The 23,597-nt window shown below is 34.0% G+C and overlaps 5 protein-coding genes across 5 annotated transcripts; 2 read left to right on the top strand and 3 right to left on the bottom strand.

Moving 5' to 3' along the window:
- Positions 1–231: 231 nt before the first annotated feature.
- Positions 232–2,666, bottom strand: LOC106617739 (putative mediator of RNA polymerase II transcription subunit 15). Its single transcript, XM_036368069.2, has 3 exons — positions 2,511–2,666; positions 740–1,408; positions 232–647 (listed from the first exon to the last, which is right to left on the bottom strand). Exons 1-3 carry the CDS (start codon positions 2,662–2,664, stop codon positions 517–519), a joined length of 954 nt encoding a protein of 317 aa, XP_036223962.2. The 5' UTR covers positions 2,665–2,666; the 3' UTR covers positions 232–516.
- Positions 2,667–5,215: 2,549 nt separating this feature from the next.
- LOC106617768 (uncharacterized) lies at positions 5,216–6,553 on the top strand. The gene is made up of 3 exons (XM_014235157.3): positions 5,216–5,281; positions 6,225–6,351; positions 6,428–6,553. Exons 1-3 carry the CDS (start codon positions 5,267–5,269, stop codon positions 6,517–6,519), a joined length of 234 nt encoding a protein of 77 aa, XP_014090632.2. The 5' UTR covers positions 5,216–5,266; the 3' UTR covers positions 6,520–6,553.
- A 1,361-nt stretch (positions 6,554–7,914) lies between these two features.
- On the top strand, positions 7,915–12,764 carry LOC106617758 (serine protease Hayan). The gene is made up of 6 exons (XM_014235145.3): positions 7,915–8,577; positions 8,656–8,771; positions 10,383–10,492; positions 11,939–12,103; positions 12,180–12,432; positions 12,504–12,764. The coding sequence occupies exons 1-6, from the start codon at positions 8,019–8,021 to the stop codon at positions 12,690–12,692; spliced, it is 1,392 nt and encodes a 463-aa protein (XP_014090620.2). The 5' UTR covers positions 7,915–8,018; the 3' UTR covers positions 12,693–12,764.
- Positions 12,743–15,553, bottom strand: LOC106617764 (serine protease snake). The gene is made up of 8 exons (XM_014235151.3): positions 15,419–15,553; positions 15,147–15,356; positions 14,937–15,013; positions 14,749–14,861; positions 14,369–14,521; positions 14,207–14,292; positions 13,041–13,198; positions 12,743–12,969 (listed from the first exon to the last, which is right to left on the bottom strand). Exons 1-8 carry the CDS (start codon positions 15,474–15,476, stop codon positions 12,811–12,813), a joined length of 1,014 nt encoding a protein of 337 aa, XP_014090626.3. The 5' UTR covers positions 15,477–15,553; the 3' UTR covers positions 12,743–12,810.
- Positions 15,554–17,708: 2,155 nt separating this feature from the next.
- Positions 17,709–20,099, bottom strand: LOC106617737 (serine protease snake). The gene is made up of 8 exons (XM_014235124.3): positions 19,981–20,099; positions 19,642–19,845; positions 19,494–19,576; positions 18,730–18,842; positions 18,500–18,649; positions 18,352–18,440; positions 18,086–18,243; positions 17,709–18,020 (listed from the first exon to the last, which is right to left on the bottom strand). The coding sequence occupies exons 1-8, from the start codon at positions 20,030–20,032 to the stop codon at positions 17,829–17,831; spliced, it is 1,041 nt and encodes a 346-aa protein (XP_014090599.3). The 5' UTR covers positions 20,033–20,099; the 3' UTR covers positions 17,709–17,828.
- Positions 20,100–23,597: the final 3,498 nt, after the last annotated feature.

Below are 23,597 nucleotides of genomic sequence, written 5' to 3'. Positions count from 1 at the left end.
TTTTATCAAGGATTTCCGAAATCAAACGAAAATCTGAAAAGTAACTTATACCGATCTGAAATTTTGCACACGTTCTTTTCTCCCCAAGAGCTGATCGATCAGAATCAAGCAGCAATGAAAACATTTTAATTTGATACGATATCTTCACGAAATCTGACATGTTTTAATATCCAGTCTCTGAAGAAATACAAAAACAACAAAACATATATATTATATATAGGAAGGGTACTATAGCTTCGATGCAACCGCAGTAAGCAATTTTTCTCGTTTTGTCGTAACTCATCTACATACCCTTATTAAGAAAAGCCACGTCATATATAGACTACAACAAATCAATGGACCAGTTTCCACGCTTAAAATACATGTTTTTATAATGTCTTAATACTGACAAACAACAATACTAATAGCAAACAACAACAATAATACTAAAATAACATATGTATGACACTGAAACGAACAAAAAGTAATCGGCACTGACGCTTGCGCAATAAATCAATTAATCAAATCGCCGTGGCGCTAAACCAATTTATTCAAGAAATTGATTCGTTCCGGTTTTATGATGAACACAAATTGATTTATGGTGTAAGCTTTGTCCAATTGATCACGCATTTGATAGAGTGCTCGTGCGTTGGTCGGATTTCTGGCATCTGTAAATATATAATATATTATATATTACATCAACAAGTAATTGAAATAAACTAGCTAACAAGACTTTCGCTTGTGCGCTGCAACAACAAACCTTTGGCCAACGACGCTGGTATTATGTAGGCATTCTTCTGCGATTTCAATATCAAAACATCGGTGCTGTTGAGCTTATTTGGCAGTTCCAAAGCGCTGGGATTCGAAAGCGGCGCAAGACCAGGTGTTTCTAGCGGCGCTTCACCATTGGCTTCCAATAGTGTGGATGCTAAAATGCGCGCCGCCTCCAAGGTAAGATTTTGACTAGGCGTCAGCAGGGACGATGTGGGCTCTTCGACCATGAGCAACGGTGTCTTGGCGAGTGGCAGATCGCTGGTTAATTGCTTCGTATAATCGGTGTATAACGATTGCTGTTGTTGTTGCTTTAGCTGTTGTTGCTGTAGCCGCTGTTGCTGCCGTTGTTGTAGCTGCTGCATTTGCATTTGTGTTGGCGTTTGTGTAGCTGGTGAAAGGTGCTCCACCAAAGACTTGGGAAAAAGCGTGGGCAACGGCACTTGATTCGCTGGTTGTGGTTGTGAGTATAAGAATGGTGCCGAGCCGGAAGCCGGTGCTGCATATGAGGTGTAGAGATTTTTTGTGGATTGCTGTGGGTTACTTAAGTTTTTGCCCGCAAACTGTTGTGTTTGCTGGTGGATTTTGTTCGCTTGCTGTATTTGGTATGTGGACGGTGGTCGAATAGTGTTGGAACTGTAGTTAATAGATTTTTCGGCTGAAATGTATAAATATACATTTTTTTTTACAATTTTTTTAAAAAAAAAAACTTTTGTTGAAGAAAATTATAGTTTAATTAAGTAGTTCACATTTTAAAATATTCTTGAAGAATGTAGCAACGCAAAGCTTCTACGGTAAAAAAAATGAGATTAAGCGAATAATTAATAGTAAAAAACCTGGTATAATTTAATTTTTCTAATAATGAAATCAGTTTAATTTTTCTCAACTTTAATTTTGGGCAACTCAGTTCGAAAATATATCTGCGTTCTACCGCTGTGACCATTATCTGAAAGATTTACCTAAATATTTTACACACATTTGCGTTGTTCCGGTTTCTGGCATCTGTAAATATATACAAGTATATATTACAGATTGCTCAGTTCTAATTTTTCTGAAACGTGGCAACTCTATTTCCATATATACATGTGTAAATTAAAGGCTTTTCAAATAATTGTCAGAAAGCTTTCTATTTGCCTTATGTCTGGCATGCACTTTACACAGTTTAGTGTAATGTTTTCAATATGTGGCAACTCTCTTCAACATTATATTTTAATTATATGTGAAAACTTTATGGTTGTCAAACGTTTGTTTATAACATTTACAATAATTCATTTTTTATGGGTGGCACCAATCTACAATACATATATCTAACTTAATTATATTTTAAATTATTTTCGTCTCGAATCCACAAAACTAAATATTTTCTTTGATTTTTTCGAAAAGTACCTGGAGTGCCACATGTTAACTTAAAACAAACTTACTGTTTGAAAGATAGAGATAGAGCGTCAATAACAGTTAGGCTGCCTCAAAATGGCTATTGAGTTTTTGAAAGAAGTTTTTATCATAACAGAAAACTTTTGGAAATCTTTAAGGCCCACAGCAAGCCAGGAGAGCGCTATTCTAAAGGACTATTTCCTTTAATTTTAAATAATGTCCGAGGGATTCGAGTCCACGACCGAGCGAGTTAAAGTTCATAATATATATATTTTACTCTGTATTTCAGCTTCTTGAGAAATGGATATTAAAGAATCCTTTCTATTTTTTAAGCTTCACCAAACACTTCCCAATTTTTTGCACACGAAATTTCAATTCAAACTCACCGATAAACTCCGTCTCCGTAGTATAGGGCGGTAAATATTCATTATTTCTTTGTTGCGATTTCACAGGATGACTAATTCGGAGAGGAGAAAGTGTAGCGCCATAAGTAATCCATAAATTCTGGTAGCACAGACATATAAACAGTAGAACTTGCATAAGAGTGGCCTAAAAGAATTTTTTTTTTTTTTGATTTTTATAATATTTTGAAATATTTTTATTTAATTTTTTTTTTACCATTTTAGTAGAGGTTAAACAATTAATTGCGCTCAATTTTTTATTTTTTTTATGAAAACAGCACTTTTATATTTAAAGCAAATAACTATTTCAGTGCACGCGACCGAACCATAAATTACACTAAACATATTTCTGATAATTACAAAGGTTTATAAAACAAACAGAAGTGATGCGCCAACCCTCACAAATCTGGTTAGAGGGACTGTGGCCAAGAGGCGCGTTCACTGTATCGACAGCTGAGAAAAATGATCTTCATCTGTCACTTACACACAGTTGCCTTGTCCGGCACCACTTAACTGGAGGTGAAGTAGCAACTACAACTATTACAGTACAACAACAAAAAAAACAACATCGCGTTAGTAATGTTTGTGGATCGATCACTTAAACCAAAAGTTAATAAAGCAATTGCATTCGTCTATGCGAAGATCATTAAAAACAATGAAAGAAATCATCAAACGAACGCAAATAGATCAAGCATAGCAATGTTACAGTAGCTGTGAGGTAGCAACAAAAACAATAACTGCCAGCACCAAAGTGTAACGTTTATGGCCCTGGCATCCATTTATCATACCAACGTATATGTTATAATTGTAGTACAACTGGCTTACCAAGAAAAGCTCATCAGCGGCTAGTAAGCGAGGCAGCAACTTTTGCGGACGTTCATTGATCTCGCTTGAAGCGCCGCGTGCAGTAATCAAGACACTTGTATTACTTGTACATTAGTAATTGAAACAGTTTCTTATATTTTTTTTTACTGCTGGAGTGTACGGAGACCTAACTTTGGTGGGCAGTTTGTAGAGCGCAGGCGCAAACACATCATTAACAGCTATCAGTCAAAAGCTTAATGTTTTCAAAGCGCGAGACTCAAATGCGCCACAATTAAATTGGTTGTCTAAAGCTTAGTACACAGTGGAGCGCAGTGTAATAATTTTTCAATATTGGCATTAAGAAAAGCTTCAGCAATAAGATAATGCGAAGTCACTTAATTTAGTGCTGGCTATGCACGCTTGTCAGCCCTTTTTGCATATCTTACAGCTTAGAGTAATCCTAAAAAACTCCTTCCATCACTACAAGTATGTTCCTAGTCTAATGATGTTCAGATCTCATAAATGTGCATGCGCTTGTTTTTGGTACCTTATTGCATATTGAATTATTTGTATCCAAGTATTTTGTAAATAAAATTTTCGAAAAAAAACTATTCAGGCTCGGAGGAATTTTCTCACATTGTTTGCTTTGGCCACTTGAATTGGGTTCGTATATATGTATGCGTGTGTATTATAATTAAATTCGTGTTCGAATTGTTTCGTGTATCATCATCATTAGAGTGGAGCTAAAAGCATTGTTACCTCGCACATTTTTACTCAACCTTGACAGAGGGGAACGTAAATATAATATATAGCAAAAATTCAGTGAATGGGAAAAATCGTATTGGCAGTTTTTGGATTGTTGATAATATCAGTACTCTGATGAAATTATGGATAAGTCTTGTTAGCAGCAGGTATTCTAATTATCAGCTATTTGATGACTTATTACAAAAGACTGATCTGAAGTTTAAAAATTGGTGGAGAATTCGAAAAATCGATTTTTATTTTTGCATTTATATATCTAATATAATATATATATACAAAGTATAATTGAAAACATTACCCGAAAGTTTGAAGTTGATCCGGAAAATAGTCTTTGTAAGAAAAGGCTCGCAAAGCTTTAAACGCGTCTTTTAAACAACTTTAAAATGTGCATTGTTATTCTTGCTGTCACAGTACTCACCATACTCGCTCAAACTTTAGACGAATGCCAAAGGAAGTTATACTAATCTAAAACTAATTTTTCCTGTTTTGGTTACCGCACATTTTATAGTCATTGAATCAGTCAGTAAAATTGGAAAAGCTTGATCTCAACTAATCCAAATAAACAGAAGATTTTTACTAATATCTGTGTTTAACACTTTCTTTCTAGTTCAAGTTAGCTCGCGTCTAATAAAACACTAAACAAAAGACTATTTACAAGTTTTAGCGTGAATTGTAATTATTACAAAAACAGAAGTATACAAAATACAATGAAAAAGCATAATTAAACAAAAAGACAAGGCAAAAGCAAATGCTCGTTTTCTACGGACCTAAAGCTAACGAATTGCCGGTGACCTGCAATACAGACGACTCCAAACATTAATTAGTGCGAAAAGTGTTTGAATTTAAACAAAACTGGTATCGTTTTTAATTAGAAAACGTCAACGAAGAACATGAAAAATAAACTACAAACCAGACTCTGAAAACTATTTTTGTTTTAATTTTCGCAACTTTTATGAAACACTAATCATGCACTATGCAATGAAACATGTTGATCAACATCAAATCTACATTTTAAGCGGCTGAACGAACAACTTAATTATTAATATATATATATACATAAATATGTTGCTAATTTGGATGTGAGTATAAAATGAAGCTTTCAAGTCTGGAGGCAGCTTAGTTGGTGGTGAATTGGTGTTTGGTGATAAGCGTGATAACAATTATATAACAACAAAATGAAATCCGTAGGAGTAAGTTGAATATTTTTTTTGGAATAACTATGCGTTTCAATGAAGAAAGTTTCTGAACTTGGACAATAAAGCCTTGAAAGCTTGAAAAAAAGTTGTGCGAAAAGTCTGTCAGTGTGTCGAAATTAATTTTTTCCAAAACGAAATGTGAGAATGATTTCAACCAAACAGGTTTGGTTACATAACAACTTTTGTGAAGACTTTCTTGAAGAGCGTTGAAATATCAAATGTGTGAAGTACTTTTTAGATTACGTAAGAAATATCAACCAAATCTAAGCTCTTGAGGAAATAAAATTTAAGGATTTTACTCAAACGAATTTTCGAGTTTCAAGATTATAGATTCTAATTTTTTCAATGAACTATCATTTTTTTCTTTTGGTAGATAGTTTGGAATTGACTTAAAAACTAATAATTTTTATTTTAAAAAAATTCTATATTTTCCGACCTCGATCCATCAACCATGTGCTGAAAAAAGTCATAAAAATTTTAAATTTTCTCGTTATGCAGTTTAAGCAGTCATTACTTGGAGGATTTTGTAGGTGCTAAATTTAGCCTTCAGTATGATTAATCGTATTTGCAACTAGAACGAAATTTAAAATTATGCTAGTGGTTTTGAGCGACATTCAATTTTGATAAAGTTCTCATAATTTTCTGATGTTCCATTACCATTCCTTCACGTGAAATCAGTTAATTAATATTTTCTTTCATTAGATTAAATTGAACTTTAAACCAATGGCTTATCAAACATTTTACGTCTTTTATAACTTTTGGAAAAATTTCAGCTTTAATTGCTATTGGTGCTCGGCTCTAAAAAAGTTACCAACTTGCCAAAAAAGAGTCTCTCGGGGTCGTTTAATTCTATTATAACGATCTGTATGAGATCAACAATATATTTTCAATGCATAACTATACTAAGCAAAAAAAAATTCAATTCAATATTTTCTAGCTCATCTTCGCAATATTGGCTTGTTTCGTGCTTCTAACGACCGCAGCACCAGCTAATGAACCTGGCGTACAATTTTTGAAGTATAGCAACGATCAGGAGCTTGAGGAACTGCAAAAGCAAATCATCGGTAAGTTGAAAGCTTTATAATTCTTTAATTAATTATAATCTGGCTAAAATTGATAAATATTGCTTTCGCGCTTCAGCTCAATACGAACATCTTGGAGGCACGTCGCAATTTCATCAAATACAAAGTGCCAGCGTTGTTGATCCGGCCACTTTGAGAATCAATATCTGAAATGTGAAATGAAATAAGTGTATATATTTGTACTGTTGTTGTTTTTTGGAAAATCAATCAAAATCAGTTATATTTATGAATAAACATTAATTGATGTAATGTAAACGTATGTAATTCTACATGGACATTTTTCCACTATGATACTTATTATCGGTACTTTGAGGGCCAATCTTTCGAAAGCCATACATTTAAGCCTAAAATAGGCTTTGTATAAACTCAATCGAAAATCGACAATGAATAATTTTCTGTTTCCCATTGCCATAATATAAGAATTAAATTTCTCAATTAGGACGAAACCGAATATTTTATAACCGGTAATTGTTACATATTAATAACTTTCTTAAATGAAGTGGTTTGAATGAATCTCGGCGAAGGTAATTTCTGTTTTGAAGTCGTTTGTCTTGCATTTGATCGGTCAGTTTGCATATCAAATATATGTTTCGTAAATAAAAAAGTTTTCCGTGCAAGGACGTGGTCTTGATCGATCCATTCGTATGGCAGCTATATTTTATAGTGGCAAAATACAGACAGATGGATAGGTGGACATATGAATACGCTTTTAATGAATCTATCGTTTTTGAAAAAAATGTACACGCTACGAATACTGGTCCAAAGTTTTTGACGAATGACCTTTATTTTAAAAGTGGCCATATTCCAAATTATAATGCTTATATGGCCTTTTTTTATAAATTAGTGGATCATAGCACCGAATGTCGTGTTAGCGGCGGGTCTGGTAATTGTGCTATCAGCGGTTTCGCTATAATAAACAAGCTAGAATATTATGGCAAATCGAACCGTTACAATGCAAACAATTCATTAACGAATTAGGCCCTTAGCGCGAATTGGACCCACAACCGAGATCCCAATAAACAATAATGAAGTGGGACAAAGCAAAAAAAACACTTTGTTAACTTTTCATGCCATAATATCATATTAGGACCTCCCTGCGTATAAATATTGTATATCTATTGACGAAAGAATTTTATAATACCCTTCACAGAACTTGCTTCCGATCGTTCAGTTTATATGGCAACTACATGGTTTAGTGATGCGATCTGAATAATTTCTTCGGAAAATACATTATTGCTTTACACTGTGGCTTTTGCCAAACTTCGAGAAGATATCTCGTCAAATGGAAGAGTTTTCCATGTGAGAAATATCGTCACAAACTTAATATACCCTGACCAGGCTATAAAAATAATATAAAAGAAAGAAAAATATCAAAAATACAAAAACCCACAGTATGTTATTTATTATCTTTTACTCTCTAAAGCTGCCCTCTATCCTAAACAAATACATATGTATGTATCTGCTCGGAACAAGCATCCGATAAGAAAGCAAGCGCCCGAGAATCACAGATTTGTTTACTTTACACACTTCAGTGTTTCACTCACTACAGAAGCGTGCGGTTTGCAGATCGCTTAAGAACGTCTTATAGCTTTAGCCTTAGTCACTCTGCGAAGCTTCGTGTCAATATATGTTCATGAAGCAAGCAAGAAATGTGTTTTGAAACGGTAATTTGTTTGCTCGTAACTGCAGTGGTTTTAAGTCAAGTGAATGCGCAAAGACGTTTCCCACCGATTGAAGCACAAAAAACACCAAACGACCTCTTCGAAGAATCGGTGACACGCATCAAAGAGTCGACTTTTGAAGTTGACATTGTGTCCATAGTGAGGCGACCAAACGCCGACAATCGACAACCAAATGTCCCACCACCAAATTTTAATCGGAAGGTAGATAATGTCAAAATAACATTTTCAAGTATTTCTGAAGAGCAACCCAGTGAAAGTCTTAGAGCGGAGTTCGAAAACAATAACCGCAATCAAAATCAAAAAAGAAGGGAAGAAGAGAGTGAACAAGAACTCCGTCGTAAAAACCGAAATGAACTTGAACCTGTTAATATATTTAATCAAAATACTGAACGGAATTTTTACGGCGAAAATGTAAGCCAACCGGAAGTGATTGATGGCGATCGTCTACAAAATAGCCAAAATTCACAGAAACAGAATTCGATTAAACAAAAGCCAGAAGAGAATAGCCGACGGCTCTGTGAAGTAAGTATGTACCTATATCTACCTAACAGTACACAATTGAGCATGTACTATAAATGAGTCTTTATTATTATATTTTTAACAGAGTATAATGAGTATATTGCTCAAATATTTAGCAATGATGCAGAGACGACGGCGGACGCGAACGATGCAGAGTTCGATGGTCGTGTATTGGCAACACCCGGTGAATACCCGCATATGGTAAGCCATGCACTCCATTTACATACATACATACATACATATATTCATACATATAGTATATTTATGAGCCAAAAATATTGTACAGTCAACTAGAATTCAAGTGGAAAAGTACCGCAGAAAAAGATATAATATGAAATCGTGGTAAATACTGATGGCAATGGAATGCAATGCCATTCAAGACAAATAAGAAAACATTAAAAGTACACGAAAACAAATAAGAAAGGGCTAAGAACTTTTCATATTCCTGCAACTTGCAAGAATCAAAGCCGGGGAAATACCATCAGATGTTGGCAAAACTTTATGTTAAGAAATGTAGTGAAAAAGTCCAACTTCATTGTTCGACGAAATGGTCAATGGATTACAATCAAATTTAGTATCATATTAACTTATTTTGTAGATCATAGACTCACTTAGTTCCATAACTATATTTTATTTCCCATCAGCGAAAATTATACAAATAACATTTGGTTCATAGAAATGGAAGGCCTGGTCACATTAATTTATTTTCATGCAATTTTATAAATTTATAAATAAAAACATATATACTTGTATATGGAGTAAAGTCAGGCGAACGTTTCAAAACCCTAAATATCAGTTATATGAGAACTAAGGCAAGTTTTCGCCCGTTTTTATCCATTTAAGGCACAAATTTACTCTGTTATTAGAAAAACACGTTCATTAAAATAACTCCCGATATATATGATATAAAATCAATTGGAATTTCGGGCTAAGGGAAGTATTGATCCGATCTAATCCATTTTTGACACAAGGGTTTATTAATATCAAAATAATATTCTCCCCGAAATTAAATAACATATATTTATGTTAAGCTTTTGCCGGGATCAAATTATCACTAGGTCTCGATTAGACCGAACCTTTGGTGCCGAACTTCTTAGGAGTGTTTTGACAACCTTCTGCGTTTATCTGCATATCACAAGCCAACTAAAAAAATGGACTCAGTCGGTTCTCTTTTCATTTGAAATAGCATAGCATTGTAGCACTTGCCGTTGTTAGAAACAGAAATCATCTTAAGTCTTCAGAGCTAAAAAACTATAAGACAATATTATATACCATAAAACCACAAAACGGTAAATATTTGATGAAAAGATGTTTGAAATCTCTAGTAAGGCTTGGCTGTTCTCGTTATAATGAAACACAATAAAATGGAAAGAATTTTACTTTCACGCTACGCATTTTAATTTCAATCCGTTATGTATTGACGTAACGTCAATTTTGCTGACTCATTTATAAAGCATTTACCGTTATCACCAAACAATTTTATTAAAAAGCACTTTTTTCTGACTTGTCTGACCACCTTTTGCAGGTAATCATTGATACTGTAGCGTTTTTTTTTACAATTTTGGAATGATTTTGTCTATTTAAAAATTAATGATTCAAATGACATAATACTTATTACACTATCGGTCCACATTCTTAGAGAAATACCCACAATAAATCAATAACGGGAAGCCCCTCCTATTTACTTAGTTACGTTATACTCATTACAAATAAATATAGAACAAACATTTTTTCTAATCAAAAAGTATTAATAAGAATAAGTGATTAGCTAATTTCAGTGTAATTTCAATTATCACACTGTCTTATTTACAGACAGCACTGGGCTTTGAAAGGGTGGACCACACATACGATTATAAATGCGGCGGCAGTTTGATAAGCGAGAACTTCGTAATAACGGCAGCGCATTGTACCAATATAACGGAGTAAGTTAAATATACCATATATTCTATGAGTATCTCATTATTTTGGGATTTTAAAACTCAATTAAGATTAATTGAATACGTAAATGCGTAGTATGAGTATTGCTATTAATGGCTGTTTTACCTATATGGCGGACTCAGCTACCCATTATTTGTGTATCTGTATTTGAAAAGCATGTTAATTTCTTAACAGCTAGTTCGCTAGTTTACATCATTTCACTTCAACCTACTGTTTGCTGTCTTTATAAGTAATTAGTTCCACTGCATGGCAGTGAAGCTCATAAAGCAAGCGTTGAGACATTCGTTATAAGTTACATCCGAACTACGCAGGTGATCGAGATTTATCAACAAGAGCTTTGTAAATGAAAACTCTTTTGACCAACATCGAAAATCGAATGCATTTTATCGACGAAATAAATCTAACTTATTTTATTAACCTCGTGTTTAATATTTCCTTAAAACAAATATATCACCTCATAAGAATGTACGGTCATAGGAAAAAAAAACGTTTTAATTTTTTTAACTAAAGCAAACTTTCGCAAACTTTAAACTCTTAGCGGTATCCTATTTACTTATACAGTTGACTATGTAAAAGATATTAGTCTGTGTCGGAATTAAACTTTGAATCATGCTTAGACATTTTCGAACATGTGCCCTCTGAGTCCATTATTTCTAAAATAAATAAAATAATAAAAAAGCAACATACTACATATACTAACGAGTGGTCCTGTGTCCATTACAAATCTACTAAGACCAGCCGGAATCCTTATTACTTGTAAGAAATTTATTTTACAGAGAGTCTCTTTGTATTTTCAATTCTCCATCCCGGACCCTTCGACTGTGTAAATACTTGAGGATATCCAATACTCGCTCGATTTATATAAGGTTCAACTATTCAATATACCTATTTGTGGACTCTCTTCCTTACAAGCTCATCCACCGAATGGTTTCCAGCGTTTATACTATTTAAGAAATAGCTAAATGCAATTAAACCTAATAGCTTGAATCCAGCGCACGGTCACTGGGCTCATCATATCAGGGCTTTCCACCTTCAGATTTCTTATAAAGGTTTCAAATTTCAGATTAAGGAAAGCACCAGATTTCGTAGAGCTTTCACGGACATCGTAAAACGGAAATATCTTGTACTCAAGAAAAGTCCTAATTTTAACTTAAAATTTTTCGCAGTCGAAGATGTTGACCGACTTGGTATACACTATCCACACTTTAATATCATGCTGAATGAAAATAAAAATTTTCAAAGAGCTTTTCAATCAAATAGCGATTTAGAGTCGATATGTAAATTTTAGATTCTTGTAGTTGTGAAGAATCTTCCGAATAATTCGAACCCAAGAAAACAACACTAACATACTCGTATATTTATTGCGCTCAATACCTGATATAGTTTCTCATTTTAAGCAAGTTTTCTTTCAACATTTTTTTGCCTTCCAGCGAAGTACCAACGGTGGCGCGTTTCGGGGAAACCAATCTTATGGTAAATGCACAACATTTTGGGCCACAAATATTTGGCATACAAACCATATACACGCATCCACAATACGATGGCGTGACCTATTACAATGATATCGCGCTTTTACTGTTAAATTCAAGTGTTGAGTAAGCAAAGATATATATAAGAATCTTCATTTAAACTCTTTTAATTATATTCCCACTTTCTCATCACTTTTCCCAGATTCACCGAGTTCGTACGTCCAATTAGATTGTGGACACGTCCTAATTTACCGTTACCCATCGCTTTCGCTATGGGCTATGGTGCCACCTCGTTTGCGAAAGCGCCCACCCAGCGGCTCACCGACTTCAATTTGACTATTGTGGAGAACAATGACTGCAATCAGCGTCTACCACAGCTGGACGAAGTGCCGCACGGCATAATTGAGAGTCAAGTTTGTGCGCAAGATTTTATAATGCATCGCGATACTTGTCAGGTAAGCCGAACCGTATTAAATGTTATAAGGAACAAAAAAGAACTAAAATTGATTTGGAAAAATTTCCGTAGGGAGACTCTGGCGGTCCGCTGCAGTATAATATTAGAGGAAAGCGACGCAGAAAACGCATACACTATCACTTGATCGGCGTCACCTCATTCGGTTTGCTTTGCCGTAGTCAAAACCCTGGTGTCTATACACGCATATACTCGTTTCTTGACTGGATTGAGAACACGGTTTGGAGCAGTCATGAGCACTAAGAAGTAGCGAAATTAATATTTATAGAAAAATAATTTTATACTATTTAAAAAATATATAAAAAATACACATTTTTAATACGAAACATAAAACTTGGAAATTACAATAGAAAAATATCATTCAATTTGGCCACACAATCGGCTCGATCCAGTGCAGGTATTTGGACACCCTTATATAAACACCAGGGGCTTCCGTGGCGCAACCCAAACCAAAGGATGTTATACCAACCACATAGGGTATGTGTATATTCTTCAATATCAGAGGCCCACCGGAGTCACCCTGTTGCAGTTAAATTTAGAAAAATAAAACAGAAATAATAAAAAAAATTTTAACTGAAGTCAGAAACTCACCTGACAGGTGTCACGTCCAAACTGTTGATCCTGTGCACATAATTGGGTATCCATAAGACCTCTTGGCAACTCAACGGAATCTTTATAAAACTTTTGACACGCTTTATTGCTTACAACCAATAAATACGCCTTTAAAAGATCATCGGATGATCGGCCACCTGGAAGAGAGCGAACAGAAGAAGAACTGAGTGCGTTACACATATATGGTATATGTAGGTGTGTTCAAAAAAAATTATTATTTTAGCGTCCAAGAAGTGAATATTTGCATATTAAAAGAAAGAGAAGAGAATTATGTATATAACTATAAAGAAACCACGCAAATATCACTGCACTTAAAGAGAATTAAAGGCTGTTACCAATATTTGATACTTGAAGGCTTGTACAAATGCAATAACATAAGAAATACGGAGAGAAAGATTAAAATAAATATATATGCAATGCTAAGAATTTTGAGTAGAAATATATAAAGCGGTTATATCCACTTGTGAATTGCCAAAAATCGATTTTTTTTTTTTTGGCTTATATTTTGAATGTACATATATTCTCCGAAAATGTTAAGTTGACACGGCAAATATTGTAGTTTCGAATATGAGTATATTTCAAAAGTTTTTTTAGCTATTCCGAAGTGTAAACTTCTTTAAAAACAAGAAAAAACGTTAACTTCAGTTGCACCAAACCTATAATACCCTTCACAGAACTTCGGAATTCGGATCATTCAATTTGTAAGGTAGCTATATGATATAGTGATCAGATCTGAACAATTCCTTCGGAAATTGCACTATTGACTTAGAGTACTTGATTCCTAATGTTCAGTTTGTCTGGCAGCTTTATGCTATAGTGGTTCGATATTGGTTCCGACAAATGAGCAGCATCTTGGGGAGAAAAGGACGTGTGCAAAATGACGGACATGGCTAAATCATCTCAGTCCATCATGCTGATCATTTATGTATACATTTTATAGGGTCTCCGTCGTTTCCTTCTAGGTGTTACAAACTTCGTGGCAAACTTAATATACCCTGTTCAGATAAAGGGTGGATATCTCATAACGCACGAAGCTCGGGACTAAAATCCGTTCACTCTTTTATGTCCACTCTGAACCACCCTGTGCTCCAGTTGAAGTTCATCAATACAAAAAGATTTATATGTGCAACATACATCGAACTTACCAAAGTGGGTGTGACCATAACCAATTGCAGTGATATTTTCGTTATCCAATATGGCATTTTCGCCGAGGCAAGCTGGCTGGAAATTTCTTTGAAAATAATTAAAAAATATTTTTAAGCCAATTAATTTATACAAATATCTATATATGTGGATTTTTGACTCACACTATCGCCTGTTTTAATTTGAGCAGTGCTATGTCATTGTAGGCTTTCTTTGGATCATAATCCGGATGAATTAAAACATCGGCAATTTGATGTTTTTTCACCGTGTAGTCAGTCAAACTGCCGCCACCGGGTAATACTACCGCAGGTGTGGCGCTAAAATGGAGGAAGGAGTTAGAACTTTCTAATGAAGAAATTTTAGGAATATAGGTTTCTTATAGTTCCAATAAGGAATTTTTAAACAAAAAATGAAATTTAAAAGTTTATTTTGTATTCTAAGTTATTAAAAACGCTGGAGAAGTTTATTTATTGCAAGCAACACACAATATAATGTATTGAAAATAACTCATAAAATACGAAATATATTATTAATAGATACATACCCTCCAATCCGTGCACAATGTGCTGCGGTTAATACAAAATTAGGAGCTATCAGAACACCACCACATTTAAACTCATAGAAATCGGGCAATATTGTTTCGAAACCCAAAGCAACCTATAAGTGAAGGTGCAATTATAAGTCTACCTAAATATTAGATTAAATTATAAAATGATCTATATTTTTACTTACCATATATGGAAATTCATTTCGTCGTGTGCTAAGGCCGCCAACCATTTGGTCGACTATCGGATAGTAACTAGAACATGCTGAGAGAAGTAATAGTTAGAAATAATTTCAAATGAAGCCATAGAAAACAGCAAATGTTTTTGATATTTATAAAAATATCGAACACAACTTGGTCGAAAGTTTTCAAAAATATTTAATGACAACATTATATACCTTTTGTTGTTGCATATTCCTTGGGCACATCGCGACAACAAACGATCTGCTCGGAACGTTCAAAATAACAGGTTTTCACGCGTTCTCTAGAATCTAAGGCACTCGGACAATATCTAATATTTCGACACATACCGTTCTCTCCATCCGGCAGAGTACATTCACTTTCGAAATCATCGATATCGGGGAATATGATGCGATCTGGCATCTGTGCTGAAATATATTATTTCTTTTTAAGCTTCTATATTAACCTTATAGATGTTTTAAGTAATAACCTAGTGTTGTGACAAAAATTGATAACAGCAGAAGCACTTCCAAACGCATTTTAAGCATTTCTTATTAACTATGACTAATAATATTAACAAATATATTAAATTAATTTAATTCGATGCAACATTTGGTTGACACAATTTCATTGAGACTGAACAAGCTTATGGAGCTAAGGTAAGTTGTGATTCCAATTCAAAAATATGATAAGAATAATATAAGACTGACACCAATAAAAGATTTATTATAAACAAAATTTAATTATTACAAACAAATTAACATACACATATACTAACATACACATATGTTGCATATACATTTCATCTGCGTTATCAGCAACCAAACATATATGAACACTTTTACACTGTGTTTAAAAAATATTGATTTTATAATTTAAATGCTTTTAGTAATGTTTCAAATCTATAACGGTATTTTTTTCTACAAATATTTCACAAAAGTCAAATACGTCTGCAAAGGTTGATTTAAATTTCACAGTTCTGAAAGCACATATCTCACATCTTTTACCACTGTTTATGTTTTAAATATGTATATTCTCATTTCTCTTCGCTTGGTGAACGATTTAAAAGAGCTTTTGTAACACCTTCATGCAGCGATTGTTCTTTGTCACCCACCTAACTTAAAAAGAAAAGTTGCTGTCCTGCACTTAAAGCTTTCAGAATGCCCATAAATTGGTGTCATCAACCGAAAGTGCAAAGTGGATGCTAGAAGTGTGGCAATCCTAAAAGCTCACACACATCGTGTAGGTTAATCCACAAATCCACAAATATCTTATAACTGTACAAGTATTAGTAAATGATTATGTTAATGTATTTGTGAGTTTCACAACCCAGTAGAGAATTAAGAAGTAATTCAATCAGCTCCATTAGTTTATTACTAACCACGTTTTGCTCGAAACAGCATTCTTTGAATTTGCTGCTGTGATTACTCGGATACAAATTATAGAAAGTTCTCCATAATTATTTGATCAGATCAAATTATGGCAAGCTAAAAACGACCAAAATTTCAGGCAAAATTCAATTTTTTTTTTAAATGACGCCACTTTTTACATTTTTCTTTTTTCCACGGTAGGTTATTGTACGGACAATATCTTTTAGAGAGAATTTATGTTTAGTCTATGGAGATGGTTGGTATCAGTGCAGCAGGAGGACCTTGTTTTTAGAACCGTCGGATATCGCGTGCAACACTAAAAATATTTAATTTTTTCATCAAAAATTTTACTGTTGTGTTGATTCCAGATATAAATATACCCCTAAAACTGATAAATAAAATTTAATTGATTCCATTGGTTTTTTTTTTTTTTTGCATCCCAAAAATCGCCATTTTGTAGACTGTCTCACGGGGTTAATGAAGCTTAGTAATGTTAAAAATAGAGGCGGTATATTTCGTAGTAAGTTAAGATCTTCGCGTCTTTTTCATAGCATATACGCATTTTCATTTGTCCGATTTAATTTTTCGATCTGGAACAGGGTTTGTTGACATAAAATAAAAGGTTAAGAAATAAGTGAAGGTTGGTGGAAAAACGGGTGTTTTGAATCTATACTAACAATGCAGTTTATAATATTAATATATAATATATAAGGCCATATATAAAGTCAACAAAAATTTATATAAAAAGAAATTCACTTCGTTAACTTTGGTTGTACCGTAACTGTAATACCGTTCACAAATACAAAAGATTGCTTACAAGAACTTGATTTTGATCGGTCAGTGTGTTTGGCGGCTATATGCTGTAGTGACTCGTACTGAACAATTTCTTCGAAAATCGCACCACTGTGTTAGTCAATAATCCAAGTTCGTGAAAATATCTCGTAAAATGAGTTTGAAAAATTTTGTATACAAGCACTTGACTCCGATCATTCAGTCTGTATGACAGCTATAGTTCACGTATATACAGACGGATGGATACACAGACGGACTTGGCTAAATCCAATCAGATCGTTACGCTAGTCATTTATATACAAGTATGTATGAATATACTTTATAGGGTCTCTGAATTTTTCTTTTGGGTGTTACAAACATCGTAGCAAACTTAATATACTATACTAACTATATGTTCAGGGTATAGATATATATATGCGCTAAAATATTCACAGTAATACATATAAAACGTTGTATGTCGCGTTTGTAACTTTTAGCGTAGTATTTCTATTAAATTGCTAAAATAGCAAATCGATTAACATATAAAAAAAAAATTTTAAATGATCGAATAAATAAAATCTTTAGGGTTAAAGTTTTTTAATTAGTGGTATTAGCTATACTATATTATTTATTTATATTATTTATCATATTAATTTGATCAGAATTAAGTAGGTATATTTTAATCATAACTTTTCACGACAATAAAACCCAGTTTGAAACCATTGCCTTCCTTCTCGTAAACTACACTAATTAGTACGCTTAGCCTTCATTCTTTCTTATAAAATCTGGCCATAATATGGGCTCAATCCAATCTAAATATTTCGCTACTTTTGTATAAATCCCTGGAGCATCTGTGGCGCAGCCCAAACCAAACGAGGTGACACCAATCACAAAAGATTCTGCTTTATACCCATTATTTCTAGTTATTACCAGCGGACCGCCAGAGTCGCCCTTTAACATTAATAAACAAAAGTATTCAGTATGAATTCAACGAGATGTCACAATAAGTCGCATACTTGACAAGTGTCTCTATTAAATTGCAAATCTTTTGCACACAACTGTGTATCAATCAGTCCATTTGGCAGCGCATCCTGATCAGTGAAATAAAATTGGCAGAGAACTGTCTCAATAGTTTGCAAATAAGCTTTAAGAAGCTGATTAGATGGTTTTCCGCCTGAAAAAATTTGGAAAATTAGTCAAATACAAAATTTCTGAATATTGGCGAATAACTTAAAATTATTTCACATACATAATAAATTCATTTATAATTAACGACATTTACCGAAAACGGTGTGTCCATATCCAACAGCGGTCGCATTTAGACTAATTAAGGGTAAATGATCGCCAATACAAGCTGGCTCGGTCTCACGTCTGCTAACGGATAGCTTCTATAAATTCGTTATATATTATGTTCTGTTACTCATACTTACGGCACTTCTGTCAGTTTTATGAGCGCAATGTCATGGTACGATATTTTCGGTTCATATTTTGGATGTATAATAATATTTTCGATTGGCGTTGGCGGAAATTTGGTATTTGTCAACTCGACACCACCTGAGAGAACGACAGCCGGCTCTTTACTATAAGATTAGGCATTGAGAAAATTGTATGATTCTGAACCACATATGTATGTATGTAGAGGAAGAGAGTAGGAACTCACCCACCGACGCTGGCACAATGCGCTGCGGTTAGAACCCATTTATAGCTTATCAAGGCGCCACCACATTTGTAATCATAAACCTTTGGCTTCGTTGTAATCCAGCCAAGAGCAACCTGAAAGTTTACACGTTACTTAAGGAAGTATGATACAAAATGTGAGTCGAATCTTATAGATCTAAAAATACGAGTATGTAGTACTTTTGATTATTCAGGAGAAAGATAACACTATAAGATTGTAAAAACTTTTTTCCAAGACTCATTAAGCAACTTGATATTAACTCAGTATTGTAGATAGTATTTAAACTTATAAACAAGTACTTAACTCGAGATTTTTAGTAACATTTTTCCCATACTTATTTTTTCAATAGCACTACATGCCATTACAAGCAATGATTACTTTTTGAATACTTTCCATTAAGCTGTCATAACTTTTAATTTGTTCCAGCCTGGACATTTGGCAATATTTGACTTACTTTTTTTATTAAAAGGTGGTAACTGTAATCCTAAATATGTTTAAATTGAAGACTTTCTGAATACTTTAATACTAATATTGTCTAATATTTTTTCTAAATTTTCTTGTTGTAACTCAAAGCCTACATTGAGACTTACATAGATCCCTGGCAACGAGGTCGAAGAATGGAATTAAGGATAAGCAAAATATTGCTATAATCCCTCAAAAGGTAAAAAATTATATTATATGTATATTCATTAGCCTTTAAAAATCCGCAACATCCAGCTTTTGTGTTCCCTAATGGGTATTCTTACCATATAAGGAAATTCATTGAATGCCGTTATCAAACCGTTAATTACTTCTACCCGATAGAAGAAGGGAGAGTATTGGGAGCAAGCTAAATGAGAAAAAAAATGTTAAGTAATTTCCACAATTGAACAGAGGGATTAGCCACAATCGAACCTATTTCTGATGGCCTTGGCACACGACAACAAACAAACTGTTCGGTGCCTTCAAAATAGCAGGTTTTGGGTTTTTCATTTCTCTCCGCCACTGCAGTTCCACAATCCATAAAACTTCGGCAGACACCCTTTTGACCATTCGGTAAAGTGCAATTACTATCGAAGGTGTGATCCTTGCGAAATATTATCCTCTCCGGTAGTGCAACTACAAAAAAAGGTACAAAATTAATTTAACTAATAAACTTTTTTTCATTCTTATTCAGAGTTATCTATATTGCTTTAAAGTAAACAATTTCATATTATATCACACATTTTTTTGTTAACTTCTTTCAAATGTCACCTTTCGCCTCTGCGGCAGCACACATGAGAACAAGTACTGTAATTTTAAGCATTTTATATCCGTTTCAGTCTATATGGAATTAGTATTCAAAGTCGTCAACAGTCGCAGCCCTTTACGCGAACGCGTTTTGCACGAAACTGAGAAAACCATATTTTAATTGTAGCAAAATATTTCTCCGGACAATATTCCAGCCTAAAGATTTTTGTTATTCCCCGTCGATAAAAAGATAATTGCTTAAAACTTATGAAAAGCTTTCACAGCAAAGCTAGATGGTAGCTTTTAACAATCAAGTAGTCATTGAACTAAGTATAATTTTAAGTAAGCTTTTACAAAAGCTAGTGTCAAACTTTTTGCTTGACAAACTGGTAACAACGGCTTCCTTTTTTAACTTGTATGTAGAATACAATATCTCCAAGCATTTCTCTGTTTTATGTATTGAATAATTATATATTATTCCCAAATATAATTTATGATAAGAGAAACAAAAAACAAATAAAATATTATTCTAAAATTCATTCTTTAAATGTATGCTTAATATACCAGGTGTACCGGTATGAAATGAGTTTTTTGTGAAAATTAAATACTAGTTTTGTCATGCCAATAGAAATGATCGTCTTTTGAAGCAAACCAATCAGACAACTAAATTTCGACTTCTGCGGGGAACCGAAGTGCTGCTCAGCCAACGTGTGTCACATTGGTGAAAATAAATGGTGATCGCAAGGTGTCAACTCTGGTGAATACGGCGGGTGGAGTAGCAGCACCCAGCCAAGTACTTTGATTGTATCCGGTGCTTTGTGTGCACATGCATTGCCGTGTAACAAAATTACTTTGCCGTGTCTTCTGGCCCATTCTGGCCCTTTTCCGATCAATGCATGGTTCAACTTGATCATTTGTTGTCGGTAGCGATTAGTATTAAAAGTTTCACCAGGTTTTAAAAGCTTATTATATTAGGGTGTAGCGAAAAAACAAAAATTTGTATGCTTAGCCTGAGGGTCAAATCTGTAGATTATAAAAAAAGAAAATTTTTGGAAAAAAAAATGTTTCCCAACAGGAGGGACCTGCACTTAAGGCTTGAGCACAGATAGTCGGAACTCTCAGCCATTTTTTGGCCGTATGTACTTGCTCTTTTTCTTTTATTCCCCCAATTTTTTGTTGTTAACTGTGGTTGTGTATAGTAAAGAAAGGCGAAAATTCTTCTTGGACATGAAAACATGATGTAATCACTTTATAATAGCAATTTATTATACTTCCGCAACATGATGCTATAAATATATATAAATAATCAGGACGACGAAGCGAATTGAAATCCGGTCGACCGTCTGTCCATCCATCTGTGCAAACTGTAATTGGAGTAAAAATTTAGATATATTGATGAAGCTAGGTACACATATTTCTTGTCATGGTTAGAAGATTGGTATTCCATATGGGCGCAGTTGGACCATTGTTATGGTCACAAGACGCAAGTAATCGAAAATGCCATATGGCGTGGTGAAATCCTATATTACAAAAATTAATCGACCAATTTCCACCAAATTAGGTAAGCAAAATTATTTCGACATTCGTATGTTACCTTGTGAAATGGAAATCCGACAACAACCACGCCTACTTCCCATATATCAGAAATTTAAATTCCATATGAATCTTTCCCTTTTAAAAAATATTGACATAATAAAGTACCAAATTAAAAATGTCAAAATCGGACGGTAACTTTTGGAGCCCAAGATACCTATTATGTGGACCTAACTGCCTTACTGCTATTATACAGAAAATATATACATAATCTCTGAGATATATTATTGACATGCAAAGAGTATACTTTCCTTGTAACAGCGTGCCGTTTTGACAAAAATAGTCCCCGTATACCTAACATACAGGTTTTCGAACTTCCAGTTGGAAAGTGTCTCTTTCTAATAACAGTGTGCCCTTGTGCCTAAATTGGATAAAATCAGGGCAATACTTCTTCTAATCCCCATATACCTAATATAAGAATTTACAAACATCCGCTTGGTTTTATACGGTATATATCGATCAATATATACCTCCTGAAAAAATCCAGAAACTTAAACAAATATATGTTTCCAATGATTAGTGTACCCTTACATTAAATAGCAGATATATTTACACAAATTACTGCTTACCAAAAACGGTGTGCCCATATCCCACAGCAGAAGCATTTTCACCTATTAACGGTAAGTGATTACCAATGCACGCTGGCTCGACCCAAACCCTGCGCATAGAATTTGTTTTAATTTTACCAAAAATATATAGGTACATATTATATACCCCATAATTTACACTCACAGCTCTTCGGCCACTTTGATGAGCGCAATGACATGGTACGATATTTTCGCTTCATACTTTGGTTGTATAATAATATTTTCAATTGGCGTTGGTGGTAATGTGGTGTCTGTCAACTCACCATCACCTGAGAGAGTAACCCTTGGTGCCTTACTGTTAATTATGATATTGAGAAAATTATAAAGATTATTGAGGTACCAACTCACTCACCGACGCTCACACAATGCGTTGCGGTTAGAACACAATTATAGCTGATTAAGGCGCCATCACATTTGTATCGATAAACATGTGGCTTTATTATTTTCCAGCCAAGAGCGACCTAAAATGCTTAAAGCAATTTAAGAAGGTATGGTATCAAGTTTTTTAATTGGAATATATATAGTATTTTTGATGGTTTAGAAGTAATGTTAGTATTTTAGATTGAAAAAAATTAACTCAGCTCTAATATATGGTGAACCCTGTGATTGTAAGTAGTTGAATCCGTATACGAGTAAGTAACAGCTTTTAAAAAGACGCATTATCCAGCAACTGTTCTACTAATGGGTATTTTTACAATATAAAGAAATTCATTAGGCGCTGTTTCCAAACCACCGGCCAACAGATAAGTCATATCAAAATATTAACCCATTTCTGAAAGCCTTGGCACACGGCAGCAAACAAGTAGCTCTGTGCCTTTAAAATAATACGTTTTGGGTTCCAATATAACGACACAGCTCGACAAACTTTTCCAAACGGCCTTCTGGCAAAGTGCAAGTGTCGTCGAATGTGTAAACCCTGGCTAAAGGGGTGTATCTCCTTTTCGGAGATACAGCTACATATAAGAGGTACAAAATGGAAATGACTAACCGTCTTTATCAAATATAAAGATCAGTAAATTTAAACAATTCATCTAATTTCCACATGACTGTGATCTTATTTTGCTAGAAGTAAAGTGATTTCAGATAATGATTTTAAAAATACACTATAAAAAAATGTTTCCCATTGTAAAAGTAAAAGTGCAATTTTGCATTATTTTACAGAATTTTTTGCTGCCGTAGCAGCTCAAATTAAAACAAACACTGCAATTTTAAACATTTTAAATATTTCGTGAAGAGTCGCAGCCCTTTACACGCCCGCTGATGCTCGCGGAAAATACAATGAACTATTTAGAACGCATCTTGTTTATTTAAGTTTTTCAATTCTAAAAAACTTTTCTGAAACTTCCTGCTTCATTTCTGAAGCGGATGGTGTAGGGTGGATCACTTACGACAACCTCAAGCGAAAACAGTTGTCAGTGGTACCTTGATCGTATACGACGAAAGATTTAACTACTGAAACTT

The sequence above is a fragment of the Bactrocera oleae genome, chromosome 2 (assembly GCF_042242935.1).
Source record: "Bactrocera oleae isolate idBacOlea1 chromosome 2, idBacOlea1, whole genome shotgun sequence".
NCBI classification, from domain to species: domain Eukaryota; kingdom Metazoa; phylum Arthropoda; class Insecta; order Diptera; family Tephritidae; genus Bactrocera; species Bactrocera oleae.
Note: the sequence above shows the minus strand (reverse complement) of the source record. Positions and strands in the feature narration are given on the sequence as shown.

Excerpts from the sequence above, each read along its gene's own strand:
- LOC106617739 (XM_036368069.2), bottom strand. The coding sequence starts at position 2,664 with ATGCAAGTTCTACTGTTTATATGTCTGTGCTACCAGAATTTATGGATT. Across the intron at positions 1,409-2,510 it reads TACGGAGACGGAGTTTATCG|CCGAAAAATCTATTAACTAC; the intron begins GTGAGTTTGAAT and ends TATACATTTCAG. Across the intron at positions 648-739 it reads ACCAGCGTCGTTGGCCAAAG|ATGCCAGAAATCCGACCAAC; the intron begins GTTTGTTGTTGC and ends ATATATTTACAG.
- LOC106617768 (XM_014235157.3), top strand. Across the intron at positions 6,352-6,427 it reads ACTGCAAAAGCAAATCATCG|CTCAATACGAACATCTTGGA; the intron begins GTAAGTTGAAAG and ends TTCGCGCTTCAG.
- LOC106617758 (XM_014235145.3), top strand. The coding sequence starts at position 8,019 with ATGTGTTTTGAAACGGTAATTTGTTTGCTCGTAACTGCAGTGGTTTTA. Across the intron at positions 8,578-8,655 it reads CCGACGGCTCTGTGAAGTAA|AGTATAATGAGTATATTGCT; the intron begins GTATGTACCTAT and ends TATTTTTAACAG. Across the intron at positions 12,433-12,503 it reads TGCATCGCGATACTTGTCAG|GGAGACTCTGGCGGTCCGCT; the intron begins GTAAGCCGAACC and ends AAATTTCCGTAG.
- LOC106617764 (XM_014235151.3), bottom strand. The coding sequence starts at position 15,476 with ATGCTTAAAATGCGTTTGGAAGTGCTTCTGCTGTTATCAATTTTTGTC. Across the intron at positions 14,293-14,368 it reads AAATTAAAACAGGCGATAGT|AAATTTCCAGCCAGCTTGCC; the intron begins GTGAGTCAAAAA and ends TTATTTTCAAAG. Across the intron at positions 13,199-14,206 it reads TTATGGTCACACCCACTTTG|GTGGCCGATCATCCGATGAT; the intron begins GTAAGTTCGATG and ends GCTCTCTTCCAG.
- LOC106617737 (XM_014235124.3), bottom strand. The coding sequence starts at position 20,032 with ATGCTTAAAATTACAGTACTTGTTCTCATGTGTGCTGCCGCAGAGGCG. Across the intron at positions 18,843-19,493 it reads TCAATGAATTTCCTTATATG|GTTGCTCTTGGCTGGATTAC; the intron begins GTAAGAATACCC and ends GTAAACTTTCAG. Across the intron at positions 18,021-18,085 it reads TTAATAGAGACACTTGTCAA|GGCGACTCTGGCGGTCCGCT; the intron begins GTATGCGACTTA and ends TTAATGTTAAAG.